At 40.2% G+C, this 23,847-nt stretch overlaps 2 protein-coding genes across 5 annotated transcripts in view; one reads left to right on the forward strand and one right to left on the reverse strand.

The window, feature by feature from the left end:
- The first annotated feature begins 540 nt into the window (after nt 1-540).
- Nucleotides 541-9,751, forward strand: LOC113591938 (olfactomedin-like protein 2A). Of its 2 annotated transcripts, none has more exons than XM_027032648.3 (8): nt 541-770; nt 2,958-3,218; nt 3,822-3,929; nt 4,690-4,863; nt 4,959-5,208; nt 6,834-7,079; nt 8,468-8,647; nt 8,945-9,751. In XM_027032648.3, exons 1-8 carry the CDS (start codon nt 702-704, stop codon nt 9,550-9,552), a joined length of 1,896 nt encoding a protein of 631 aa, XP_026888449.3. In that variant the 5' UTR covers nt 541-701; the 3' UTR covers nt 9,553-9,751. The 2 variants fall into 2 exon arrangements, with proteins under 2 accessions (XP_026888449.3, XP_026888450.3); XM_027032649.3 differs by having other exon boundaries at nt 542-770; nt 4,977-5,208.
- Nucleotides 9,752-20,865: 11,114 nt separating this feature from the next.
- The window catches only part of LOC113568903 (uncharacterized), a 35,959-nt gene continuing 32,977 nt past the window's right edge, over nt 20,866-23,847 (reverse strand). For all 3 annotated transcript variants that reach the window (XM_081704197.1, XM_081704196.1, XM_081704198.1), the window contains 3 exons: nt 23,576-23,737; nt 22,889-23,181; nt 20,866-21,485 (listed from right to left, as the gene is read on the reverse strand). In XM_081704197.1, coding sequence (XP_081560323.1) covers nt 21,382-21,485; nt 22,889-23,181; nt 23,576-23,737 — 559 coding nt within the window. In that variant the 3' untranslated portion in view covers nt 20,866-21,381. The remainder of the gene's footprint in view (nt 21,486-22,888; nt 23,182-23,575; nt 23,738-23,847) is intronic.

Here is a 23,847-nt window from a genome sequence, read left to right on the forward strand (position 1 = left end):
AACCTCTTTCCTAGTTTCTCTTTGGGTGGACAAGGCTACATATATGGTCATGGTAATCATATTATTATTAATTGATGGGGTATTTAGAGTATTAAGAGTATTATTATTAATTGATGGGGTTGTTAGAGTATTAAGAATATTATTATTAATTGATGGGGTATTTAGAGTATTAAGATTATTATTATTACTTTATTCAGCCTCCATTGTTGTTAATTCTGCCATGTCCAATCACATCTCAGCCTTTTTCTTTACACCTCAGCCATGATGCACACTGTGTAGCCGAACTCATTGATAAAATCCTAGCACACACCCAACCAGCACCCACACACTCAGACCGTGTCTGTGGTTAACACACCCACCCAGACCCTGTGTCTGTGGTTAACGGGCCTAATGGTTATTAGGATTCTTAAATTATAATTTTAGGAATAGAACGACTGTATTCACTTCAAATCCCCCCCGCCCCCACACACACAGAGAGAGAGAGAGAGAGAGAGAGAGAGAGAGAGAGAGAGAGAGAGAGAGAGAGAGAGAGAGAGAGAGAGAGAGAGTGAGAGAGACTTTTGGTATGGGACCCCATATGTAGCCTGTACGTCAGCTTCTGACAGCGCGTAGATCCATAAACGCTGTTTCCTGTGCCTGTACGCTGTTTTGTGATCCGCTTCGACAGGGGACTGTTTACCGAGGTCTTATTCTCCGGCGCAATGTGTAACCTCCCTCAACTCCTAGCGTGTATACTTCTGATATCGACGCATGTGGTGTCCCAAAGCAAGGTACTCATGTTTTCATGTTTATTTTGTAAGAAATACTGCACTTGTAAACAATCTATCGGGCTTTAATTAAAGTTAATTATTTGTCCTGCTCAGGCTCATTTTTCAATATTTTAATGGAAGGCAACACGAAAAATTGTAGGCACTGGAACACGCCTTCAGTTTAAGATAAGAAAAAGACATGTTTAAAAGTTTCTGTCCGCATTGTGTTACCTTGTGGTAAGAATTTCACTTTTACATTTAGGTTACTGGCCACTATATGTTTTTGTTTACACTGAATTTAGGCTGCTTACACAATTCATAAACCAGTTAGTCATAAATCTATTGATTGTAGGTTGATGTTAATTCATTCGAAATTCTGTATTTTTAAACTTCTTTCATTTATTTCTTTTAATTTTGTGTTAGTGTTAGGAAGCACAAACTGTTTGAAAAGGTTATGACCAGTGCCTGCTGAGCGGCTTGTGACGGGTCAACACGCGATCAAATGCGCGAGGACAAACCCTGGCACTAGTCCCACTAACTACAAAGAGAAACAAGATTGCGAATGAGAAAATGGCTCTGCAATTCTTGTATAAGAGAAACTCGGTTGTAGTGAAAACAGTTTACAGATTTGCAGTCTGCAGCCTGCTTAAGCTGCTTCCATGGACACACAGAATTATTAGTACATTTTCACCAAAACATAATGAATTCATTCATTAGTTATAACAGACCGCGGGGGGGGGGGGGGTCTCGTTAGTAGGCTCAGTGGATTAAATCAATTCCGTTTAGTGCGTAATGACCTTGTAGAGAGGACGGTTAATTAAACCGTAATACATTTGAATGGAATTACTCCATTTATTTTAAGATAGATGGAACAGGTCAGAAGACATTTTTGTTACCTGGGCATTCTAACACACTTTTCTAAGCTTGAAACTGTGGCGGGTGGATGAAAACTCAAATGTTGGTCGTCTAAAACGGTTGGTTTGCCAAGAATAAAACCGCAAAGAAAGATAGACACCGAGAATTGTGGCTACGTCAAGACACATCAGAACGTTACTTTAGTCAGAGAAACAGGCCTTGACTTTCCTGCTCAAAAGAAGTCCGTGGACAGCGAAAAACATACAAAGTGGTCGAATTTTGTTAATTATACCCCCCCCACCCCCCCAAAAAAACAACAACAACAACAAAAAACGATTTAAGGCATATGTTATTCTTTGAGCTAGTGGCCAGATGCCTCGCTGGGATAAGAAAGAACGTCTCTGCTAAGGTTGAACCTTTCGAATCGTGTCTGTAACTTTCCAGAGATTTTCCTGATCGTCACAGCGGCCTCTGCATCTTGCCCTGTAATGGGGTTACATTTCTAAATGTGCGAATTATGTTTTATGACTTTTGGATTTTTGTGTTTTTATAAAAAGCCATCCAACACACTTCGTAGTCTAGTCTGTTATGAAGTATGTTTAGATTCATTAGGGGTTTTATGTGTGTTCCCGACAGAGAGAAACAGGTGGGTGGGGCTGTCCACTTAAAAAGGCCTCTAGAACACCGTGTCTCCTTGGCAGGCTCTCTCTCTGTGTGTGTGTGTGTGTGTGTGTGTGTATTTGTGGGCAGTTGTTCAAAGTTATGTTAATCAGTAATGATTATGAATGAGGTATCAAAACCTTCCCATATTTAATATGTGTAATTACACAAGCACTGATCTGCTATCATTTGCCTGCAAAGGGACGCTAGACTTTTTCTGTGCATATGTTTGTTTGTCTCTTGGTGTATGTGTGGGATTAGGTTTGAGGTGGTTAGGCTTGTCCAGCCAATTAGCTTCTGCAGTTCCGCTGGGTAGTCAGTCACTATGGCAACAACATACATGCATTCTGACCTACAGAGACAGAATAGGGGGCTTATGTGTGTGTGTGTGTGTGTGTGTGTGTGTGTGTGTGTGTGTGTGTGAGAGAGCGGGAGAGAGAGAGAGAGAGAGAGAGAGAGAGAGAGAGAGAGAGAGAGAGAGAGAGAGAGTCCTGAGAGCGCCTCTGGTTTGGTGGCATGTGTGGTTTGTGTGTACACACAAACATTGTAACCCCCCCCCCCCCCAGTTAAAAAATATCCCTTAACATACACATTATTATTTCTCTGTAGCTGTAAACCAATTCACTACATTTCTTTAACTACATTACTTTTTCTCCCTCCACTTTCTCACTCCCTCACTCTCATTCCAATCAGATTTTCAGTGAGGATGAAGTGCATATGACATCAGAAGGTTCGGATTGTCGTTGTAAATGCGTGATGCGTCCTTTGCCAAGAGATGCATGTGTGCGGTTGAAGAGTGGACGTGTGCGAGTGGAGGATTACTACACCATAGAAACAGTGAGTTCGGGGGCTGACTGTAGGTGCTCCTGCACTGCTCCACCTTCCTCACTCAACCCCTGTGAAAATGAATGGAGAATGGAGAAACTGAAAAAACAAGCACCCGAACTACTAAAGGTACACGCACACAAACACTACACTTCACACATACATACCTACACACACACACACACACACACACACATACACACACACACACACACACACACACACACACACACACACACACACACACACACACACACACTACACTGCACGCATGCATACACATGCAGACAAATTCAAATCCTATCCTCAATTTCATAATTACTGGTAGCTTATGTAACTGGGTAACCACTTTTTCATCACAACTAACTGCTCAATGAATGGAGAACAGAATTAATTGAATACTTATGCTGTTCAAAAAACCCACATTCTTTCTTTATCTTTTTCTCTCTCTCTCTCTGTCACTCTCTATCTCACTCACACACACACACACACACACACATTACACACACACACACATACACACATTACACACACACACACACACATTACACACACACACACACATACACACACACACACACACACACACATACACACACACACACACACACACACACACACACACACACACACACACACACACACACACACACACACTGTCCCTGTCTTGCTCTCTCTCTTACCCCATTTCTTACTGTCTGTCTGTATTGCTTTACCTTTACACTTCTATAGCTGCAGTCAGTGGTGGACCTGCTGCATGGAGCTCTGTTCAGTACAGACCTGTTGAAGATCCACGCCTACATTAACAAAGTGGTGTCTCAGATGAACAATCTGGAGGAGGTGAGTGAATATTTAGTTAAGATGTGGGGAGCGGAGTACCCGGTTATGATGTTGTGGTGTTGGGTTTTAATGTATTGGACTGTAAAGTGTTAGGACCATATTGTAATATGTTTATGTAACAGTGTAGTAGTAGTATATTGTATTAGGTATTCAGTTATCATGCATTGGATAGAGTGCTAGACTAAATAACGGGTGGGAAGGATCAGATTAAAAAGTGTTAGGTAAACTGCTGCCTTAAAATGGACTGGGGAGAAATATTTGATTACAATATTGCTAATGTGGAATTGTGTTATTATCTATTGTGTAAAATGTTTGGCACAGAAACTGTACCTGGGAGGGGGGAGGAGGATACCTGGAACATGGCAGAGAATTTATCCTACTCATTCTGTAGCATGAATATAGTAATGCTTAAAGGAGTATCCAGTATGGACTGGAGCATTATTGTAGGTAATGCTGAAATGTTTGGTTTGTGTGTTTGAGAGCAGTTTTGGGTCATAATGTGCTGATTTGTAATATGTTCTATGCGGTGTTGGTTTACACTCAGGTGTAGTATGAAGGTTCACTGAGAGTTTCAGACAGTTAAGTTTGTAAGAATTACTTAAAAACATGAATTACATAAAGGCTTAATACTTTCTTTTACAGCTGGTTATTCAAAATTCCTTACTGATACTAATAGGTTTTCAGAGCTGTGTTTTAGATTCTGTAGACAATATAGAATACAAGGTGGGTCTACTTGAGGCACAGCCTTTCTCTTCATTAGGTTTTCAAGACTAACCTAACCCAGGAAAAGGAGTATGTGCGAGACAGCATGGCAGTTTTGACCAACCAGCTGCAACAATATGAAAATTACTCCAACATCATGATTAGCATAAAGGAAGAGCTATCCAATCTGCGCCATTGGGTGCAACAGAAGGATTCCACTCCTAAAAGCAAGGTACATGTAGATAAATTACAATTCTAATGAGAGAACCTTTTTCTCTCTCACAATCCAATAGTCTAAAAAATCCAATCTATATGCTATGACTGCAGACTGGGTTATATTTGCAGGCCGCACTTGGTGGGAAGTTGAAAGACTCCAGCACATTTCTCACAAAAAAAACTGAGAAAGCAAAAGCACCAGCCAAAACAGCTAAGCTAGTCAAGGCCAAGCAGGAGGGGACTAGTATACTCCAGCCCAAGAGAGCTGAACCAGCCGGAAAAAGCCAACCCAGTCAGCAACACCCAGGACATGTCCGTGGCATCACTTATTACAAAGCAAGCAAACCAGACCACAACACAGGTAAGGGGTAGGGAGAGACAGAGAGAGACACACACACAGACACACACAACACAGGTAAGGGGCAGGGAGAGACAGAGAGAGACACACACACAGACACACACAACACAGGTAAGGGGCAGGGAGACAGAGAGAGACACACACACAGACACACACAACACAGGTAAGGGGTAGGGAGAGACAGAGAGAGACACACACACAGACACACACAACACAGGTAAGGGGTAGGGAGAGACAGAGAGAGACACACACAGACACACACAACACAGGTAAGGGGTAGGGAGAGACAGAGAGAGACACACACACAGACACACACAACACAGGTAAGGGGTAGGGAGAGACAGAGAGAGACACACACACAGACACACACAACACAGGTAAGGGGTAGGGAAAGATCGAGACTCGAGCAGAGCTCTACTCAAGCTCTGAAGGCATGCCAGCAGTTTCATATGCATATATACACACGCATTAGAAAAAGCAAGGAAATCCAGCTAACTCTAGTTTGCTTCTCTTACAGACCCAGTACATCACACACCCACACAGGTCCATGAATGGTTCAACAGAGTGTTGTTAGTGTAGACTCACGGCTGAAATGTCTCATATGTAGATAATTACTGTGAATAGTAAATGATCTTTATCAGACATAGAAGCCAGGCAGGAATGCTCTGTTCCTTCCCTCTGCTAATAAATCTACCACAACCACCGATGAACTGTAATTCGTGCATGCGCACACACACACACACACACACACACACACACACACACACACACACACACACACACACACACACACAGATGCACACACAGACTCACTCACTCACTCACTGCTGAACCCTTGGTGACATATCCATCCCTAGCCAGACATTTTATGGAGTGTGTGCCAATACACACATGTGCTCAGTTACACACGTACACATGCGCTTGTATGCTCAAACACAAGCATTTGAGCCAATTAATGTCTCACAAACACAGCCAGAAAATGCTAAACTGTAAAGAGTATCTCTCCTTATCCACCACCTCATATGTTTCACTCTCTTTTATACAGTCAGACACAAACATCTAATCATAATGCTAATGCATAATGTGGTACTACACAGTCTGAATGTGTGTGTATGTGTGCCTGCGCGTGTCCGTATGCAGAGGGTACAGCTGTGCAAGGATTGGACATTGTATAGGTCACAACTAAATATTACAGTACTTCAAGTTTAATTATAGCTCAGTATAGCTAGCTGTCTGCTGTCAGGAACAGTTTTGTGCATCCTAGAATCATTTTTCTTTTGTGCATCAGTATCCAGCTCACATTAAAAAATCTGTTCTCTCAAAATCAAATATTTAAAAAAAAAATATATCCAGGTGCCATAGAGCTTTCTGCTTAGGCTAACTAACTAAACTTTGCGAACAAGCTGTTTCTGAATAGTCCTATTCATTCATTCATTGTCATTTATGTCTTCCTTCCTTCATTCACTTGAGCCTCACTAGCTGACATATCACCCGTGTTTTAAATTTACCAGTTGTCTTGCAGACTCAATAAAACCAGTACATTTTGACAGTGTTCATGGTTGTATTTTATTGACTGTCAATCTCCATAGTTATAGCTAGTTAACTGATGCTTTCTCTGTGATTTATAGGTCTTGAGGCTGAATCTGATGACGCTAACACCATGCAGGAGGTGAAGGAAGCAATCATACTGCCCACCACTCTTGCAACATACACTAATGCAACTGCAACAATAACCACAGCCTCCAGCACTACAGCTACCACAACAACAACTCAAAGCACAACAACCAGCAGTACAATAGCAAGAGAGGAGCGACCAGCTCCAACCATCTTGCTAACACTGGATAACACCATCAACTACACTCCCACTGCAGCAGGTACATCCAACATCCTAACAATGGACAACATCTTTAGATGCAGACACACTGCTACCATTAATAGGGTGACACCATTATCCACACACCAGTGGTATGTAGTGCACACGACCTTTCTGCATTATCCTGGAGTAATCGGGTGTTTCAGGTCTCACAGACACACTCATCCCACCTTGTGTTGAAGTGCCACTCTCCTAATCCAATTGGCCACCCCCCCCCCCCCCCCCCGAAAAAACCCCCAAAAAAACCCCCAAAACCCAACTACATACATACTTTTTTTTTCTTTCTGGCTACATTTATAGATGGAGTGGACTGGCCTTGAATTACTGTGAGATGTTCATTAAAGTATAACCTTAGAAACGCTTTTCAATTAGGTCAGCCAGTCTATCTCGTTTGTAGTCGCTAATTATATTTAGCTGGTTAAGACAGTAGTGACGTTTTACTAATAACACCGTAGCCCCTCCTTCAGAACGCTATAGCCTTAGCCCCCTATGGAGTCAAATTTCATTGGTTAGATTTCCCAGTCATTTTGTTAACAGACTTTTATTACTGAACCCTTCAAAATATCACTGAAAACGGACGTAGGGAGGAACACTGCCGCGAGTCCCCGCAGTCATACCAATGAGCAGTTCTGATTAGTTCCTCTCCGATAGAAATGATAGTAACCAAGAATATGTAAGTGACGAGTCGACGATTTGCGAATACAAAACCGTTTCATGAAAACGAAAGTAAAAAGACGTTTAAACACAATACAACGAAGACAAAGCAGTACTTCAAACGTGAGCACAACAGAATAATACATTTACATAAGCATTCTCATTCACACTTACACACACAATAACCCGCTGTGAAAGACGGGAGAGCGGACACGGGTGAGGAACGTTAACACGAGGGCGGAGCGACCTGAGAAAACAGGGAAGTTAAAGGCACACGGCGACATGCGAACACAACACAGCAAAACAAAAAACCACGTGGAAAGTTCACGTAGTATCGGATCCTGAATTGGGGAGCGTGACAATGTGAAATAGCCTATATGCTATTCCTGTATACGATGATGATGTTTTTTTTACTTTATTTACGAAATAAGTTTATACTGTTTTCCCTCCACTTTTTTTGTTACCCCTTCTCTGAATGGTTAGAAGGGACTGTCTGCCAGACACACTGCTGCACCATCAACACTCTGGTACTGGTACTGTCTAAATCACTGGCTGTACCACTGTTTAAACCATTCTTCTATCTCTGGACTACACTGATAAAGGCCACCTAGCCCACAGTTGTTGTTGGTGGTTATGTATGTATCTAAATGGGAATAATTACACTTTAAGTGGCCAGTCAAGTATTTAACACAGCCACTAATAAATATTGGTAAATGGTGTTTTCTGTGTTTCAAGAGGTCATATGTGAGGGAACAATAGCGTCTGTGGCCCCACCTGTGAAACATCACAGCTATGGCAGGAACGAGGGTGCATGGATGAAGGACCCTATTGCCAAGGACTCCAAAATCTATGTCACCAACTATTACTATGGCAACAACTTGGTGGAGTTCAGAAACTTGGACAACTTCAAACAAGGTAAGAGGTCAGCCCTTAGGTGAGGTGATGTAAAGCTGTGTGTGATCATATGTATGCGAGATAATGTAAATGCAGTAATGTTTTCTTAATTAATGTGATCCTGAGAAATCACATGCTCATGTGCTTTGCTTTCAATTAAACAGTTACATTTAGTGATGAAACAAAGGCAGGGTTTGAATTGAATTGTTCGCACTGATTGTGTGTGTGGATGTGTTATTTTATTTATAATAATGTATGGCTAAGTGAACTGAAATCTCAGTTTACCCTTCACTGTTATCCTATACATTTCCTGTATAGGTCGTTGGAGTAACCTGTACAAACTACCCTATAACTGGATTGGAACTGGTCATGTGGTGTACAGGGGGGCTTTTTATTATAACCGTGCTTTCACCAAGAACATCATCAAGTATGAGCTCCGTCAGCGCTATGTGGCGGCCTGGATGCAGCTCCATGATGCTGTGTATGAGGACACCACGCCCTGGAATTGGAGGGGCCACTCAGACATTGACTTCGCCGTGGATGAGAGTGGACTGTGGGTCATATATCCATCATCTGATTATGACCACTCTGAAGTCATTGTGGTGGCCAAACTTGACCCCAATGACCTTTCAGTTCGGAAAGAAACAACATGGCGAACAGGGCTAAAAAGGAACTCATATGGAAACTGCTTTATTGCCTGTGGTGTTCTGTATGCTGTTGATGTGTATGACCGGCTAGACGCTGAAGTATTGTATGCATATGACACACACACGGGTGCCGAAGCATCCCCGGGGTTGCTGTTTGTGAACAAGTATGCCTTCACCACGCAGATTGACTATAATCCAAAGGAAAAGGTGCTGTATGCCTGGGACAATGGACACCAGGTCACCTATAACATCACCTTTATAGAGCAAGAACAGAAATGACCTCACAAGAATCACTGGTACCATCCGCTCCAGACAAACCAATGACTGCTCCACCCTGTCAGATTTCTGACTGCCTCACAAAATCTGACCCTCAGGCTGCTACAGCTGGATGATTGGCTGTGTCTATGTATGAATCTCTGTGTGAATATATGTGAGTGCATATGAATAAAAAAGTGATTTTATGTGTTTCCTATGTAAAGGGGCCACTTTTATTGTTTGTTGTCTTTCTCCAAAATCACTTCAGTAGTATAGTTGAGTTCAACATTAAAATGAAAATCAAAAAGAAATGTTTTAGAGACATTATCTACTTTAGCTTTGTTAGCCAGCCCTTGACTGTTTCTGGTACAATTTCAGATAAATTATGAAATTACAGATTTAAGTCAAGCAGAATCCTAAAACTCTAGTGCTGAATCAAATCTTAATTGTATTGCATCAGCTGTTTCAGTATTAGATCAAGCTAGCAGGATATATGTGCTTGGACTAATTCTAATAAGAAGATACTAAAATTATTAATAATAAAGGTAATCTGTTTATTATGTTTTACAAGAAACAATAAGGTTCATAAGCAGAATTTCAGTAGCATGTAAAAGTTTATATGCGGCATTTCATTACTGTATGGGAAAATCAAATATATATAATATAATAAACATTTGTATAACCTATTATCAATAATAGCCTTTACATAAGTAATTATGGTACCATAAATGTTATACAATGCACATGTAAAACTACATTTGTGTTATCCTTTTTGGATTTGTGTTTCCTGCTTTGTAGAATGTAGAATACTGTGGTTTCTAACTAGATGCTCAGGAGTAGTGGGTATAAATGCAGAGCAAGCTCAGACTGATTCTCATAAATAAAAACAGTATCCACACCTAATGCACCTAATGCTCCTGGGAGTGCTTTAATTCCCTGCTTTGACCCAAAGGTATTTCCCAGGCATGTGTCCTTTCATGGCAGTATTAAACCTGTGCAATGTGTATTTATAATGTTTTTTTTTTTTTCCTGGTTATCAGATACTGCCTCCACCTTGCAATACATTTTGAATGTCAGTAAAAATTGGTAGTACCACACAAAACAGTTGAGTTCTGCTCACATCCCAGTTGAGTTCTTCTCAAATTCCATTGTCCTGTTGGCCTCAGTTATCATACACTAATTACAATACAGCGGTGCTTGTGAAGTTCCTTGTGTGATTGATCAGAAAGTTATATCACCACTGTAATATTAAAATAAAAAAGCAAAATGTGTTTAAGAAGGTTATACAAAATGATAGATTAAATGATCCATTGTTGTTTGATAACTAATTATATAAATAATGTAATATGTTAAAATAAAACTGCTCATGGTGGTAAAGCCATCATTCTGTTCCTGTACTCAGTGAGTTTGCCCTCAATCCACTTCATGTTTTTGTGCATTTGTAGACTGGGAATAAAGACTAGAAGGGAATAAGGATACATGTAAGTGACTGTGTTACTGGAAATTTGTACATCTGAATAAATCTTTGGCATCTGATGGAATTAATGCAAAATAAGAAAGTCAAAGTATTCTAAATAACTGCCTATGAGAGCCAGTGTCAGATTATAGTTGATAATTCTTGAGATGGCATTTGTGGTGAATATTGCCAGTGTGACACAGGAGAGAAATAAGGAAAATTGAGCAGGATTGGCGAATCTCCAAACTGAAAAGTGTTTATTACAAAAAACAAAACAAAACAGAGAACATAACACAACTGATATACACACTCTTTACAAAGCACAGCAGACAATGCAGACATTGCTGTGTTATAAGCATATCTAAAACTATTACCTGTATGTGGAAAATTCATACTATATTTTCTGACATAAAACTTTGATATACTATTTTCTGCCTGTTGTATGAGATAAAATATCATGATGTTAACAGTAAATCCTGCACACTTCAGTTGACATATGTCATGCACACATGTAGCTAGGACCATTTCACTGCAGCACAACACTGCTGGGCTTGGATCAACCTTTTCAATAATACACTCCAGCCTGTGTGTTGATAAAATATGTTCAAATAAAATTGTTCATAAGAAGCAATCTTATTTATAGTTTTAGGATTTACAGTCTGTTCATGACCTAGATAAGTCATTAATGCATTTCTGCTGAATCAGGAACATGAAGTGTGCTTATGGTTTATAATGTCAGTGTGAGAGGCAGAGCTAGTGGTGTGCCTGGTATGGAAGATGAGAGAAATGCTGATGAGTGCTTTATGAGTTTGGCAACAGTCTCCTTTTTCCTTTTTTCCTGATGTTACAAAGAACAAACTTAAACAAAAGTAGTGTGCTCACTTGAATGCACACACACACACACACACACACACACACACACACACACACACATTATTTTTATACAAATAATTTATAAATGAGAATCAGCAAAATTGCCACATTTTAGAATTTGACCACACACATAGACTACAAAGAAATCAGAGGAGACACAGCAGAGTAACTGTGCGTTTATGTTTTGCAGGTCCACTGGGATTCCGATGACATAGAACAGAGTGTTCTGGTCATGACCTCAGCTTTTTGGAGCTCATGCTCATCTTTCATCTCCTAATGAATTGCCATTGATTACCCTCCCCTACCTCTCTCAATCCCTCTCTTGCTCCACATTTGTCTCTGGATAATTTCTCTCTCTCCATAATGTTCTCTGAGTGATAACCTAAACAACAAAAACAAAAAGCATCTTTGTTAAAAATTAACTAGTGATCCATAATAGGCCTTCCAGTACCAGGATCGACACTTGAATTCCACTTTTGATATGTGTTGTTTGTTGTGTTTTGGTATGTGTTGTTTGTTGTGAACCACAGTGGTCTACAACTCAGATTTAAAATTTGTTTGCATACCAAATAATGTTTTTTAGTAAATCACACATTATTGAACCGCATAATGAAAGAATCATAGTATGTTTCACATTTAGCATCACATTTAGAAAATAAAAGCAAGAAAGAAGAAACAAACGCTTCTCTTATGGTCCTTTACCCATATGCTCTGCCAGCTCACTGTTTTGTGGCCAAAGTTTTAAGAAACTGGTGTGCAGTCTATAGAAAAGTGTAAAAGTGATAATGTGAATATTTCAGCGGTAGAGCACTTGCCTCTGTCCCTTCTTCCTTTTCATTCCTCCCCTCACTCAGCAGCCAGTCCAGAGGGAGTTCTACATTCATTAAGCTTATTACTCTCAATCTGTTTAACCAATGATTTATGTAGCATCCCGCAACACATTTACTCTAACATAGCCACTCCAATTGCTTATCTCTGTTTAGGCTGTGTTTGCTTTTTCATCCCCTATGCTCACTCCTGATAATTGGTCCCATTTAAATCTGCTCACACTCACTCTCTCATTTTGATAAACATATTTTCATCAAAGAACTGAAAGACACATACAAGGGATTTGTCACATTACTGATTGCTAATTACAAAATTACAACATTTTAACAAAAATGCCACTTCACATCTCACCAGAAAGCATAGTCTGATATGTAAATTGTTTGAGGAAGGTGTTGGAAATGAAAGTTTCAATTTTGATTTGGTTATGCTGTTAATGGAATCACCAGCAAGCAGCTACAGTACATTCTAGAAACTGCCCTAATTTACTACAAACCAACAATGCTGGGTACAACTAATCTGGAAAAAAACAGTTTTGCACACACATATGCACAAATACACAAGATCTCTAGTTTTGTAGAACTGACAGCTAAACTAAAGCTGCATGCAATCAGAACTGTTCTGCTTGCTGGTATTTTTAGAAGTGTCAGTAGGGGAGCCAATGTGCATTTGAATGGTGCCAGGCTTGCTTTTTGTCTGGTTGCCAGCTGCCCTTGGAGGCATGGATCACTACCTGTAAACATGCAGCAACACTCAGCAGCTGTGAGCCTCACCATGCAAAGCGTGCCAGCAACAGGCCCATCACCAAGCAACAACATGTAAATGTTACTAATGGTAGTAACAGGCACTACACTACTGTCACCATCATCATCCTTAAAATCGTCATCATTGTCATTATTGTCATTGTTGCCAGCATCAACATTCTCACCGTTATGCAGCTCATTATCATATTTCTCTGTGGAAGTGCAGGCGTGGCTAAGCGAGCCAGTGAACCAGTAAATAAAACTGGGTAACCCTGCATCTTGTTGCCAGTAGCCTATTTAAACCCTGATATCTTTCATAGTAGGCTATTTAACAATAAGAGAGATTTATATTTACGGCATTTAGCTGACTCTTATAGCCAAAGCAACTTTTATGACTGAATACAACTTGAGCAATTGAGAGTTAAGGGTCTTTTTCAGGGACCCAACAGTGACAATCTGGTGGTGGTGGGGCTTTAACTGGCAACATTCTGATTACTAGTCAAGTACCACTACCACTGCAAGCGACATTATCACAAAAGTGACAGTGAGGAACAGTAGAAAACTGAATCTTAATTTTTTTTGTGTTTGTTTGTGTAGTTTTGTTGAGCCGTAATAAAGGATCTTGTGTAGTCTTCATGCCTCACAACTCTTCTTCCCTCTTTGACCCAGGAAACACGACAATCACCATCATCGGCTTCATCGCAGCACTACATCATCATTACTCTTACAATAATCATCTGAATTATCATCCTCATCATCATCATTAGCACCTGTGAATTTGTGGCTAAACCTCCTAAATGCCATGATTATTATTTAGTTATTATAATATTGTTATATTATATTGTTATATTATAATATAGTTATATTATTGAGTAATTGTTGTAAATCATTCAGTAACTATTGAGACTAATTTGAAAGGTGTGTTATTGTAGTGTCCAGTTTCAGAAAGAGGAGGATGCCCTCCCCCCCCTCCTTTGAGTCTTGGTTCCTCTCAAGGTTTGTTCCTCATGCTCTAAGGAGTTTTTCCTTGTCTCTGCTGCCTTTGGCTTGCTCAGTGTGGGCTTGGACTTGAACATGTGTAAAGCGGCTTTGTGACAATGGCTGTTGTAAAAAGCACTATATAAATAAATTTGATTTGACTTGAAGATTGAGGAATGAGGCTTTTGACATTCTGGCTCTTCTTTGGGGTATAATCCAGCTAACTGAAGTATCCTGACTATGAAATCCTCCAAGCCCCATTAAGAACGACACAGTGGTTTCTAATAAGTGTTCTGCAGATCGTATTGCCTGCACATTTTTGTATAGGATCTAACACACATGTTCTAGTTTATGGTGGGGTTTGATAATGCCTTGTAGAGTACTGGCACAGATAGTAAATCTCAGTGTGAAATGCGATCTGGAAAAAATCCACAGCTCTTTGCCAGCAAGATGAACCTTCCAGCTTTAATGACATCACCAGGTATAGTGACGGAGCTACACACCCACCATGGTACAGGGAGAACTTTATGAATAAATAACTGTGTAGATAGACAGTATGCCGTCAGAAATTAAGTTCACAGGGAACTAAAAGATAAATAGATGTGGTCTACCGTGTCAAATCTGCATTTAGGTTATTTGGACCTTCATTAAGCTTTTTAACCCCAAATGCACTTGAAGGCCTGCAGTACCCCATCATACAGAGGATAAGCACACACACACACACACACACACACACACACACACACACACAGTCACATATCTCAGTGTCCTGTAACATATGCTTTCCAAATGCAGCAGGTTTTGGATTTATCTATTCTTTCCTGTTTTAGATGTGTATGCTTTCGATTATATACTCAACGCAGCAAAGACGATGTTAGGAGGCAGAGAGAGAGGATGAATGAATTAAGAGAGAGGATACAAATATAGAATGTGTGAAGGAGGAGGGAAGACTTTAAGAAGTATTTCCTCAGTTACGGCAAAACTGCCGTCTGACTAGCAGCTGCTACCATGCTCAGCATCACCTCTCATACGCACACATGATCAGACATATGTATCATACATGCATGTATCGCATATATGTATCACATATGCATGTATCACACCACACATATATGTATCACACATATATGTGTTGCACATGCACATATCACACCACACGTATATGTATCACACATATATATATTGCACAGGCATCATACCACACGTATGTATCACATAAATTTGCATCACACATATACACATGCCTTCTGGTTCTTTCAACAGCCAGACAGGAGCAGTGTGCTAAAGTTGTGCTAGGGGACTGTCAGTCTGTTAGGAAACTGCAGAAACTCTGTGTGAATGTAGTTCATAATGTTACTATCTTCATAATATGTGAGACTCATAGTTTCACCATTGCCAGAATTCCCAGAATTTATTAAGGCTACGTGTGAGAGAGAAACTCTAACATAATCCCTGTTGATACTAAACCAGCAGGCAGAAGATCACTCCAGATGCTGCTGATTATTGTGATTATTTAGAAACCTGGAAATCACTGCAGATTTTGCTATATTACTGCCCTGCTTGCAGACAGTGTGACAAAATTCCCTGTACCTGGGGAGCATCTAGACTGTGAAAATTCCTTTCAGACTAAAAGATATCTGGGTGATACTAGACGTTGGCAAATTTATTTTAAAAACCTTACAAAGGATTCTGATTGTGAACCTGACTTGTTGGGCAGATAAAGTTTTCTTTCTGTTCCTTCCATAGTAGGTCTACATCTTCTATTACCTATGCACATGTGACTTAATCTCCAAAAAGGCCACACACAATCACGCAAATGAGCAAACAACTGGTGTAGTAACAACATTTTATAGAATGTTTTGCTAATTTGTCATTTTTCATGTTAAGGGCAGTGGTAGCTCATTGGTTAAGGTATCTGACTTGTAATTGGATGTTTGCTGGTTCAAGGCCCACTATTGCCAAGCTGCCACTGTTGGGCCCCTGAGCAATGCCCTTAACCCTCAAGTTGCACACAGTCATAATTTTAAGTTGCTTCGGATAAAAATTGTCAGCCTTTTGGTTGGTGTGCTCATGTGGCCCTAGGGGATGTTCATAACAAATATACATACTGATGCTAAGGTTGAAGGTCAATCATCTAATTCTCTGAGGTCAGACGTGTGAGTGAAATGTGAGTATTGCAATTATTTTTAAACATTAATTTTAACATTAATTCAGTCACACACACAAAAACACACAATCAGTAATGTACTAGTACAGTAATGTACAAATTACTAGTTTTAAGGTGATTATATTTTAGATCACATGAATGTGACAAGAATGTCCCACTAGCCCTACTTATACTTTTTATCCCCTCCTCTTCTCCTCTTTTTTTACCACTTATGTACTCACTCACTCACTCACTCACTCACTCACTCACTCACTTACTCATTCATTCACATTTACCATAGTTCGCCACAAGGGGCGCTGTTAGCAGTGCAAAATCTTATAACTGCAATAACATCAATATCACTGTTGCGCTTGTGAGCTTTGACCTAGAAAACAAAGATTGGAAACAAGGAAAGATGAGATAAGGAGAAGGTTCTTGTTCTTGTATCTTTCTGAGTAAAAATGTAGTGCAAACATTGTAACTGTCCTGCACTACACAGTAAAATGGCAATATCTTTTTGTTGAGTTATTATTTTACATAGTATTATTTGATAGAAGGAAACACTGAACTTGTCACCAGTTGAGTCCAACAGTATTGCACGTGGAGCATGGATCAGAGAGAGAAAGAATGAGAGAGAGAGAGAGAGAGAGAGAGAGAGAGAGAGAGAGAGAGAGAGAGAGAGAGAGAGAGAAAGAGAGAGAGGGAAAGAGAGGAGAAAGAGAGAGAGCATAAGAGAGAGTAAGAGAGAGAGCATAAGAGAGAGAGGGAGAGAGAGCGAGAGAGGGAGAGAGAGAGAGAGAGAGAGAGAGAGAGAGAGAGAGAGCATAAGAGAGAGTGAGAGAGAGAGAGAGAGAGGGGCCTGAGCAAGTGAGAGAGAAAAAGAGCAAGAGAGTGAGAAAGAGACTAGCGGCTTCTACTGTAGTTCTCTTAAGAATGAGGAAGAGAGGCAGAGAGACAAAAAGAGAGAGGAGACAGGGAGAAGAGGCAGAGAAAGAGAGAGATGCGGTGTGGATCTTATTAACCTAAAGAGCGACCTTTGTCTATCTGATTCCTATGCAATGTAAATGGGAAGGAGGCTCTTCCCATCTCCACGGTCAGCCCCCAAAACGTACCACACAAAAACGTCCCCAAACACAGAGACCATTGTCTAATTGATAGCAATCCTGGGTCCTTGCAGCTGTCTCAGTGCATTCTAAATAGCTTTCCAACATCTTGTTAATCTGGTCAAATCTGTTTGCAAAACACTCTGGCAGAGTGAGTATCGCACCACTATCTTGAGCAGGGTTTGTTAATTTATTGGTGGCACCTCGCATGCGGTTAGTATGTGGGTGTGGGGAAGTGCTATGGAGAGAGGGGGGAGGGCAGAAAAATGGGGAGAGAGAGAAAGAGTGAGAGAAAGAGAAAATCATAAAAAGAGAGAATCACACAAAGAGAGAGAGAGAGAGAGAGAGAGAGAAACACATACCCAACACAAGCATGCACACAGGTGTCCACACACATGCACCACATTCAAATAGAGAGAAGACACTCTCAGCCAAAGTATTACAACAAATGTACACACACATCATGTCAATGCAGATATTTGTGTATGTGAGAGAGACACAGAAAGAGATCCAACTGTGCCTTAACAAAGACAGAGAGAATGTAGGAATTAATTAATGAATAAATTAATAGAGTAGATAAAATGTTTTGAAGTGGTTTGGCTGGAAGATGAAAGTTCATCTGTAGTGCAAAAACATCCTCATCAGACTCTCATTGTAACATTTCACTGTGGACATTATTTATCTTTGACTCGGTGAGTATATATGATTATAATGTCTATGAGTAAATTCAGTAGAGGTTAAATTTCAGACCTGAACCAGGCTATCACAATCTTCTGAAATGACAACATCAAGGCTTCTGGTGTGGTTTGTATGTACATGTGTAGATCCTGATGAAAATGAAATATTCTACAATGAAGATGTCTGTTGGTGACTCACACATATTGACATACAGACAAACAGAAGCAATTAAATCCCCACTTTTTAATGATGTTCACAGGTCTTTTGGGGAAACACTGCTATGAGCTATGTTTTATCTAGGCAGCTAACTGCTCCTGGATGTATGATTAATTATTGGGTGGTCCTCTTTAGTGTTTTATCTAGGCAGCTGGCTGCTCCTGGATGTATATTTTCTATTTCTTCCCTTCCTCTTCCTTGGTGTTCCATCTGCTTCTGCTTCCTTGTTTTGTAGTGAAGTCAGCTCGTGTTCGTGCTACAGATATTGAATAATAGCTAGAAGACTGAACCTCTTGGGGAAGAAGAATGTGAGAATAAAATTATTGTTGTTAAATTAAAATCACTCTGTTAGTCTAGAATGAAGAAGACCATCTTCATTTCAGGCATGGACTGCCCATGCCCCTCTAATCTCATGTTTTGACACTCTTGTTTTCTATGTTCCTTGTCGCTGTAAGATCTCTCTAGACTTATGATAACTGGTAGCAGCTGCTCTCAACCAGCTCCATCACCCCTCTGAACCTTCTCATACAGACACACACACACACACACACACACACACACACACACACACAGACACACACACACACACACACACACTCACACACACACACTCACACACACACACACACACACACACACACACTCACACACACACACTCACACACACACACACACTCACACACTCACACACACACACACACACACACACACACACTCACACACACACACACACACACTCACACACACACACTCACACACACTCACACACACACACACACTCACACACTCACACACTCACACACACACACACACACACACACACTCACACACTCACACACTCACACACTCACACACACACACACACACACACACACACACACTCACACACACACACACACACACACTCACACTCACACACACACACACACACTCACACACACACACTCACACACACACACACACACACACTCACACACACACACTCACACACACACACACACACACACACTCACACACACACACACACACACACACTCACACACACACACACACACACACACACACACACACACACTCACACACACACACACACACACACACACTCACACACACACAGACACTCACACACACACACACACACACACACACACACACACACACACACACTCACACACACACACACACACACACACACACACACACTGCACCACTTCCCTCCTCCTCAGACACCTCAACCCAACAAATACTTTCCCTTTGCTGTAAATAAACACCTGACTCTGGTCTTGTGATATGCAGTTGCTCTGCACTGGACAGAAGTGGGAGGCTGTTGCACTGTGCTGCACTAGGCGGCTGAGCAAGAGGCTTCAGAACCTAACGGATGGAATACAGAAATTCTGTGAATTTCTGCCTGTGAGCAACGGTGGCATTTAATAAGTGCCTGCAGCCGGCAGACATTATAGAATGTCTCGTGGAGCCTTGCAAGATGTAAAAATACTGCACTCTGGACTCCATTTTTAAACATAACCATGGCAAATTCTGACCCACTTGACTTATCATATTCTCCATGTACATCGGGCATGCACGTCACTCCATGTTGTAGATCTTAAATCCCATGAAGACTGAGCCATCTAGTGTGAATCCAGAATTACACATCATTTAACCATCCAATTACATTTTTACATAAATGTAAATTTAAAAGTTTCTTCAAAGACATTGCAACACCTATACAGAAAATTGCTGCTGTAGGCAGAGTGAGAGGTCCACTTTGTCCTCAGGGGACTAATGAGAAATACATAGCTCTCAGGATGACAGCTCATAAATGACTAACAACAGGTCTGTGTATAACCATTCTCATGTTCTCTGTTTTATGCTCTAATGTTGTACAGTTTATGCTAGTATATAAAAACAAATGTAATAAAAGTACAATGATTTAGGTCAGAAAGAAAAGAAGTAAAGAGACACTCATTTTATGATATGTGACTCCACTGAACATAAATGAAGTATGTACTATGAGTAGAGGAAGGTTTTCTGATATCTACACAATAAATGCTGCAATTTCAAGTGAGTCAAATGAATTGCATCCTAAGAGTATCAAAACTACAACCAAGGATTTGTAATGTAGTCCATAGTCACTCTCAAAGATTTACATTCCTGGATTCCTGTTTGTTCCCATTACTGAACCAAAATAGTGCTGCTATTTTGCAGCTTTACATCAAGTACAAAAGGGGTGCATTTTGGTTTTGTCCATAGCACAATACATATTTTACAGTATTTTCATATTTCCAGTCATGCAAGGATGATGGTAAGTACAGAGACACATTGGCTTCCATACAATTAATTTTATTTTCTGAATTTGGATCTTTGATCTTTATTTTGGCTGGACATCATTTATAAATTAGGAATAAAGATGTTCCAAGTCGTAATGCCATTCAGAAATAATTTTACTACATGCACAATAACAAAATAACACCTTACACATGAAATTAACAACATTACTTTGTAATGTAATGAGTACTTTAGCCAAAAGGCCAAATGTCTTAAACGCAGATCAAGTTCTTATCACAGTAGACGGGTCCCCTACCAGGAGGGACATGCCCCCTCCAGACCAGGACCGTACCACTTGCCTTCCCCGCTTGCAATCACCTGCCTTCTGACAGGAGAAACCTGCTGCTCATTAACATTACACACTATTTATATTCCTACAGGTTTGGAGGGACAGCGCTGTGCATTAGCGGACAGAACCACGATCGTCTGTTGGTGTAACGCTGCTCCGATCTTGGAGACTACCAAGACTTGTCATCACTACTTCAAGGATTATGGATAATAAAGAACATGTTAGTTCAACTTTGCCTCTTGCTTCCTCAGTGCCACCCATGTCACAGTTCTTCTTTGCATTTTTGGACACATGCATGAGTCTCTGTGGTAGACAAGCCATGCGTCTACACAAAGCATATCCATGAGATGAAAGAACATTTTGAGACCTATCTTTTTATGGTACAGGGCAATCAATGAATCTTATCACAATAGAGGATGGACAATGGACATCTATGACCTCAATCGTGTCCTGTCTCATCTCTGCACGGTGCAAGTTAGACAGTGCCATGCAAATGTACTCAGCATTATGTGAGGTTATTCTGCCACTTGCTTGCAGTGAGCTGCCTGCCCTCATAAGTGGCTATTCTTTCATCAAAAGCTCAATGACCTGTTGTCTTCAGATCCTTGTTACTTTGAAATCATTTCATTCGGTTAGCATGTATTGTGAAAAGGCATTAGATCTTTGCCATTTCTGTTTCAAGGCCTGCGCTTTTTTGCTCTGGATGCCACTCTCAGGACTATGCTGCTGTTGGCACCAAGGTCAGGTGTTCCATTTATTGCCTGAATCTTGCCTGTAAGAAAGCTATATGCAATGCCCTTGGAGTCACAGAGCATATCCACCTAGTAACCACACTTATGGGGTTTGCTTGGGTTGTACAATTTCGGGCAACTCTTGGAAATAATTATTTGCTCATCTACACTGAGATGTTCATCCATTGGAATGTTGTTAATGCTGTCAAGAACAGAACTGAGCAAGAACCTCAACTTCAACAGTGGATGTCTGCATGGGTTTGCAAGGCTGAGGTCCAGACTCTAGTCACTGAAATTAAAGTTGGTTCCTGTCTTCTCATAGTCATTACACCTGTGATCTAGTCAAAGCTTGTGCCTTTTTACTACTACTGTTAAAATGGCTAAAACATAAGTAAACATATTAACCTAAATGCAGAATTTTTTGAAGGGATCTAAGTACAAAATCAATTGCAAAATGAACTTATCATGATGGCCATGATATCTTATGATGGCACCTATTTACCATGTGGTCCAAAGCATGGCACTCTTTTACTTACATGCCCTGGATACCAAAACGTTTGGTCACATAATAAAATTTACATTTTATTTGCTGAAGTTGAAATCATGTGATGGATTTAAAACAAAATTTGTTTGGTTGCAATTATTTTATATTAATATTAATATTTTTTTTAATGTTTCTTCCCTTGTTGTTTATAACTGACAAAGTCCCATAAACCATCTGTGTTGTACTGAGAGCAATTGTGTCTTTCTAGGTCACTATCCTTACTCCTATTCCTATTGTTCACACTATCCTTCCATCAACACTGCCACCAACTAAAGCAGAAGATCTTATGTGTAATTCTGTCAGTATAATTTCAGTGATGATAAATCAATGTTGCTCAAAGAACAGATCAAATTATTTAATAGTTTTTTCTTTTTTCTTAATACTTTTGTGTCTTTCAAGGCTGTGCTTTTGTGTGCTGATTTGTTGTTTTGGCCTTGCTGGGCCCAGTCATACCCCTTTCTGAAGTCTGTACAGGTGGATCATGTGGATATCCGTGAGATCTTTCAGCCAGCCCGGGGAGACCCTCTCTGGAAACATCTGACTCTTTGGCTACACCCTCTTTACTGGACATATGTGACTGCCCAGCCACACCCTCTTCATTTTTTGACAGGAACTGGCTTTGCTCATCCTGTTCTGCTGCTGTGTGTTTGCCTTTGTCTTCATAAGTATTTTCAGATGTTTTCATTATTTTATGCTTAAACCACATATAGTACTTTGATATTGTTTCAACCCAAGAAGAATCCAACCTATAAGGGCAAAAAAAAAGAACATGAGAAAATAAATGATTACACATTACCTAACAATTTTTAAACATTTTTGCATGTTTGTCACATGCAGTTTCTGATGTGACTGCAAAGATTAGAATCAATAAAAGAACATTTCTAGAGCTTAATCGTACTACCGCATCCTACAGATTCCAGCTGTTTATTAAACATGTAATTGCATATTTGCAGAACTGATTTAATGGGTGTCAGAATACATTATAATAGTACATTTTTTAAACCAGGACACAGGACTCATAAGCATATCTTTATAACTGCTATTATCTTATATTTGTTTTTAACTATTCCTGTGTATTTGGAATTAAAATGAAAATACCAGCCGTTTATTCTACTCCATTGTGCTGTTAGCTTTACTTACTGGATGTTGCATTTTGAATCCTTCAGGATCTCACAGAGCTTTTTCACTGACTCGCCTAGCTCATTACCTCTCAGATCGAGCTCTCTCAGGTGTGAGTGGTTTGAGGTCAGTGCTTTAGCCAGAGAACCACAGCTCGTTTCTCCTATACTACAGTGCTTAAGCCTGGACATACAAATAAGGAATTGTTTTCATCAAGCTACAAACAATCTGTTATCATCTTGTACTTTGCTATTGATAAAAGTATGGTTTGATACTGATAGGGGTATGGTAAT

The sequence above is a fragment of the Electrophorus electricus genome, chromosome 21 (genome assembly GCF_041902795.1).
Source record: "Electrophorus electricus isolate QZ-2024a chromosome 21, ASM4190279v1, whole genome shotgun sequence".
Classification (NCBI taxonomy): Eukaryota; Metazoa; Chordata; class Actinopteri; order Gymnotiformes; family Gymnotidae; genus Electrophorus; species Electrophorus electricus.

What these genes read in the sequence shown, in the direction of transcription:
- LOC113591938 (XM_027032648.3), top strand. Translation starts at nt 702, where the DNA reads ATGTGTAACCTCCCTCAACTCCTAGCGTGTATACTTCTGATATCGACG. An exon ending in CTACACTCCCACTGCAGCAG is followed by an intron (nt 7,080 to 8,467) that starts GTACATCCAACA and finishes CTGTGTTTCAAG; the next exon opens with AGGTCATATGTGAGGGAACA. An exon ending in CTTGGACAACTTCAAACAAG is followed by an intron (nt 8,648 to 8,944) that starts GTAAGAGGTCAG and finishes TTTCCTGTATAG; the next exon opens with GTCGTTGGAGTAACCTGTAC.